Here is a 6,000-nt window from a genome sequence, read left to right as displayed (position 1 = left end):
TGAAGTTGCAGACCATTTATTTTTCTGAGACTCATTAACCCACCTTGGTTCTTGCTACAAGGCGTGAACGGGCACAATTTCACGACGCAGAGCCTTGTAATATACTTAACGTTTCCGCGTGGCCTCTATCAGGTATTAGGTAATAACATCCCTCAATCATATTTTTCTACGTGTGTGTGTGTGTGTGTGTGTGTGTGTGTGTGTGTGTGTGTGTGTGTGTGTGTGTGTGTGTGTGTGTGTGTGTGTGTGTATATATATATATATATTTTATTCGAAACAAAGCCATATTCGTTGTCCGCGCAGCAAAACGAAACCAACCTCTTACTGTGCCAGTACCAGGTCTAAACGAGGCAACAAAAGAATTCACTTGCGCCTGACGTATTCGGAGGTGACAGTGGTGATATGCTGCTGCCGTCGCCGACGCCCGTAAGAGTGGCGCGGCGCGCACTACCGCGTCCCCCGATAAGTCTTGTTGGCATTTGAACGCTCATCAGGGCGCAGCTGTTTTTTGAAGTGCCCTAAACGCATATTTTGCTCACAGACATCACCATAACAAGTTGTTTAGGGCGCCGAAAGGCAAAAGGAAGCGAAAGAGAACCAAACTACTGCATGAGCCACTACCAGCTGCGCAGCGGACATCCCGTAAGCGCCGCGGAGAAGCAGCGGCGGGCAGCGCAGCGATCGCGACACTCGTGGCGTATATTTTGTTTGCATTCCAAGCACGATGAACAGTCTGGTGGATTCGAGCTTTTTGCTCCCATTTCATTATGCCACAGAAGGTTTTCATGTGCAGTAACAGATTTTGAGGATGTGCAAGTTAAATTTAAATCTAGATCTCACACCAAAATTCATCTTTCTTTTACAACTCAAAGTCAACAGGGTTTCACCGAAGATACGGTTTTGAGTGAATATTATTTTAAAGAATGAGAGCATGAAACTGAACTTGATCTTGCTTGTCCTTTGAACCAATCAGATTTTTTTTGTTTATAGCTGAAATGGGTAATTCGTCTTCAGCATTTACAAAACCTGTGATTCAATAGTTTTCAGACCACTATAATATTCACGCATTAAAGGGACTCTACAACACTTCAGATAAACGCTTTCACTTTTTCCTTCGCATCTGAAAGCACTGTGAAAGCTGTAGTTATCGCCAGCACGGTGCGGCACTACTCGATTTGCTCATCGCAGCAGATACGCACTTCCCTTTGTGCTTTCGTTTTGTGGCTTCCTTTTAAAAAAAGAAATGGCCATCGAATGCATTCATTGCTGCAACTGAAGGAACGCCGGCCAATAGCCGCTGCACTGCTGTAATGATGCAATTAATGGTCGGATAACACCAAGACCGGCAAACAGAAAAATCTTTTGAGCAAGTTTCTAAGCTATCTGATGGGCATAGAGCAGTAGGTTTTGGCTGAGGCACTTTGCAAACCACTAATCTAAGTACTGGGTGTGCTGGGTGACTACGTTCTGCAAGCATTTAAGATCTCAAAAAAGGTTGAAAAAATTGTTGCAGGGAAGGAAAAAAATTGGAAGGAAAAAAAAATAGACACACACTTGCATACTGCGATAGTATAGTAAGTGCCCTCAGGCACATTGGACAGAAATGCAGAACAGGGCTTTAGATCCACAGACTGCTCATGCTGGCACGAATTCTGTACCCACCAAACAGCCAAGGCAGCACCAGTCATCGAATATGCCTTTATGAAAATTTCACACAGAATATTTCAGAGTAGCAGGCATTTAAGTATAAAATGCTTACAATAAAGAGCTGTACAAAAGCGTGTACAATGTGCAGAACACAATCATCCTGCCCATTCCAACAAAGCACAAAGACAACACACATCATGAGGCCAATACAGAAAATGTACAACAAAAGGTCACTTGAGCCTCCTACTTCAGCCCACTTCTCTCTTTTTACAAACAGCAGTATAAAAGCACAGCATACAAAATGCTGAAATTCGTAGAAAAATAGGAAATAATAAAAAGTACCAAATGCACATGGAACACAGGAAAGGCAGGACAACACTCTTTGGAGCACCTATCCACCAAGAACCACAACAAACACTCGGCCGACTGGTTTCCGACACTCAAGTTTACACGTGGTATTAAGAATACTGTTACAAATATAGGTTTTTACAAAGGCAAGACACACGTCCCCTGAGTGGCCCTGCGTAATGCGAAAGGGAAGAAATCTTGATGCTAACCATGACTGCTGCATACACGAGTCAACGAAGTATTTGGGCTGGCAAGTGTGGTCTCGTCTTATACTGCAGCAGCCTATTTACCAAAAACATGAACTCATAAGATTGATGCTAAGGTTCACCAAGCTTTTAAAGTAAGCTTTGGCTGACACCAACACCGTGAATGCGATTTGATGTGCGACGCAGCAACTGGACATAGATGAGTGTACCCGTACGATTTATAAGATGCGACAAGTCAGCAAATGAAAAGTATTGAGGTTCTAACACTAAATGCACACACAAGTTTGAATTCAGGGCAATGTGCTCTGAACTCGGAAGATCCCATTTTTAAACATTTTTGTCTGAGCATGATGAGATGCCCTGCTGCACATTGACCAATACCCCTGTCGAGACCAGGGCTATTCAGATCCAGGCATACCGTATAAAATTTTTGCCCTTGCAAAAAAAGTCCACGTAGGCCGTGAAAACTATAGTCACACAATACTACAATATTGAGTACCAATATTATATAGTATGAGCCATACAACATAACACATTGAGAAAAACCGATTTCAAAACCTATGAAGCTAAACTGACAACATTCCTCAAAATGGCAAATGGAAAAATACTAAGCTGATGTGTTTACCTCACTATATAATGACTGCACTCATACACGTGAAGCAAGAGGATGTACTGATAATCTATCCAGACTTCGATAATGCACCCTACTCTCCCAGCTGCCATACAAACCTGAGGAAAAAAAACTAAATGACCCATTTTACCAACAGCTACAGGTGCATTCCATTGATCATGGTAAGCTAACAAAGTTTTTACTAAAAACTGATGGGTGACTTTACTGTCTTTAATCAGCCTCATAATACTTGAATTGGCAAAAATAGGCGGGCAAACGTACAAAATCAAACACGTTTACGTGGTTTTTAAAATCCTAATGCAGAAAGGACTCAAGTGCAAATTGAAAAGATCTGCAAGTTACATTATGTACTTCCTGTGAATACAAAAATGCAAACACTAATTGAAAAAAAGAAAGTTCACATTTTACGTTGCACTGTAACTAGAACAAAGTCCACACTGTGTAATAAAAACAACTAAAATGGCTCAAAAGACAAAATAAATTTTTAATAGTGATGATGCAGCCAGATTTATAAAAAGAAGCCTGATCTGATCAAATTTTTGCTGCATAAATTACGAAATAAAAAAAGAAAAGAGGTGCAAAGAACTTGAAAGTGAAAACCAGGTTCACTAATATGACACAATGACAACATCAGTAAACACAAGTAGCATTATAATTAATTAGCACAACTGAAAATACCCAACTTTAAAATCGGAATTATATTCTTGCTGTTGAGATTAGCAAAACCTTGCCTGGAGAAAAGGAGCATAATTTAAATGCCAATATATTGTTGTTTAGTTCAGCGCGCCAGTTTCTGAAACTGAGAAACAGAGCTCCATTAACACAGCCAAAAAGATAAAAACAGGAGTATTGACGTCGCTTATAGGTGTAGCTATTAGGTGTACATTACGGGTTGTGTTCTAATGCTTTTGAACCTCACCTGGGAAACATAATTCCGCCTTTTCTGTTTTATAAGAGCAGCACCCTGGTTGCCTACGCAAGCCCACAACTCAAGCGCCGTATTAAAAAATATACATTAAAAATACGATGAAAATAAAAGAAGAACATTTCACTGACTATGCACATGCACTGAAAGGTTACACACACGAATTTTCACACATGACTAGACCACTATATATAACAGCCCTGCCACTGGGACAGCGAAACGCCTGAATTTAGTTTTCCCCAATGAAGTTTCGAATCCCCGTATGAAGTTACTATTCCTGTATGAAGTTTCTATTCCCCGTATGAAGTGCTTTACATATAATCCCTGCCGGCATAGGCAGCAACCTATGATTGCTGGAAAATTAAGACCGGACAAAAATCCAGCAACACAAACAGTGCAAGATGTTTGTGAGCAATGAAAATGTTAACTTAACTGTGCCTAACGAAATGGTGAGACTTCTACGAGCCCCTGAGGACCCTATGACGTGCACTTTCCCGCCCCACGTGGCAAGGGCAGTGAAGGTAACTTGGATGGTCTCATAAATAGATGAAGCATGTGACAAAAGATGCCCCGGGGCACCTAAAAAATGGAACACACATGTGCACGCACACAATAAAAACTAGAACAAAGAATCGAGTATTTGAAAAAACGAACACGCACACATGCTTTGAAACCTTGCATGGGTGCACATAGAAAATGCGCAAGAGAAACTTGAGTAAGAAAATAGAGACAATTGTGGCTGAATGATATCAAGGAGATCTGAAGCTTGAACGCGCGGCTAAACGTGGTTTAGGGCAGTACGCATCGCGCGGCTTGTGCGAACCACAGGACGAAAGACGACAAGATGACTTGTTCTCTGTTCCTTACAACCAATACAGGCAGTTTTGGATGTAAATGAAAGTGAGGCACGTAAGAGCACATCAACAAACGAATGACAACAAAGAAAGAACAAGCAAACAAACAAACAAAAATCGCACATGCACAGTGCTGTAGTCATAAAATCTCGACAGTAAACGAGACAAAAGGCTGCACATGCATGGCTTTTTTTGTTTACTTGCTTCCCTCATGTCTCGTCTTCAGTTTTCAAAAACTTCTCCTTTGTGAGTGCCGTTTTTTTACTTACCTAGCGTTCTTTTGCATGTACTGCCGCCTGTGAATCAATACATAAACTTTACGTTCGTGTTTCACCATATGTTGCGTCTCCTGTGCTTTGTGGGCACCAGGACCCACAGTCTCACTTCCAGCACACAAATGCTGCAGAAGTTTCAACTTCCTGCCCAGCACACTGGTCCCAAGAGGCAACATGGAGTCATCTTTATGCAAACAAATGACTGATCACCATTACTAGAGAGGGACTGGACAGAATTATACTTCGAAACAGGCGAGACAAAAACGTATCCACGTCTTTGCCTGTTCCCTAGACCACACAGACACACCCCAAGTGCGATAGAGGCAGTAAATGCAGCGCAAAAAGTTTAGCTATAGCAAAATGTGTTGCGGAGGGCTGCCAATGCGTCCGTGTGAACAATAGACCACACGGATTAATACAATGAAAATATTTACCGTTTCCTTACAAAAAAATAACCGGACAATCGCGCTTCGTACTGTAATTCGTCAGACTGGGTGAATTCCCCAGCTTGAACCACACTAGGCAGCGGTCTTAATCCACGCGCACTGGCTCAATACTGTCGCATATCAGCGCAACGAATGCTCTCAAGATTACAAGGCAGAGTTAGCGGCAAATTTCGAAATATTTCGCAGAATGCAGCGAAAACTTCACAGTGAAGATTGCAAGCAGTGGGAGCAGTCTACACGCTCACTCGACGTAAACAGAGAAGGTGTGGAGTACATAGACATTGATAGGGATAGAGGGCACAGTACTATGTGCACATATAAAGACAGATGGTAGTAAGTCTTTGTGGTCTTGCGCGGCTGTGTGCGCGTTCCTTTGGCAGAAGCACCACAACTCGGTGGTCCCCTCAGGTCCCTCACGTCTCAAAGTGTTTGTAGATGGACGTCACGTAGGCCATTATCGACTGCCAGTCTGGACGTTCCAGGCAGATAAGTTCGTTAACATTCTGCAAGAGAAGCGGGAGCACTCTTCTCAACACTTTACTTACCACTAGGAGAGCACAGGGGCTTCAAAAGCTGTCATCACAACAACAGCAACAACAACAAAAATAATACTACTATTACTGCTACTACTACTACAGTTGATCCCGGATATATCGAATTCCAACAAG

The 6,000-nt window shown here is 42.1% G+C and overlaps 1 protein-coding gene across 2 annotated transcripts in view; it reads right to left on the bottom strand.

Annotated features, from left to right (window-relative positions):
* Positions 1 to 1,680: 1,680 nt before the first annotated feature.
* Positions 1,681 to 6,000, bottom strand: part of LOC144145175 (cytospin-A-like) — a 54,782-nt gene continuing 50,462 nt past the window's right edge. For both annotated transcript variants that reach the window (XM_077676694.1, XM_077676693.1), the window contains exon 18: positions 1,681 to 5,835. In XM_077676694.1, coding sequence (XP_077532820.1) covers positions 5,746 to 5,835 — 90 coding nt within the window. In that variant the 3' untranslated portion in view covers positions 1,681 to 5,745. The remainder of the gene's footprint in view (positions 5,836 to 6,000) is intronic.

This window comes from Haemaphysalis longicornis, unplaced genomic scaffold (assembly GCF_048455015.1).
Source record: "Haemaphysalis longicornis isolate Haplotype H1 unplaced genomic scaffold, Haemaphysalis longicornis Haplotype H1 scaffold_7, whole genome shotgun sequence".
In the NCBI taxonomy this organism is placed as follows: domain Eukaryota; kingdom Metazoa; phylum Arthropoda; class Arachnida; order Ixodida; family Ixodidae; genus Haemaphysalis; species Haemaphysalis longicornis.
Note: the sequence above shows the minus strand (reverse complement) of the source record. Positions and strands in the feature narration are given on the sequence as shown.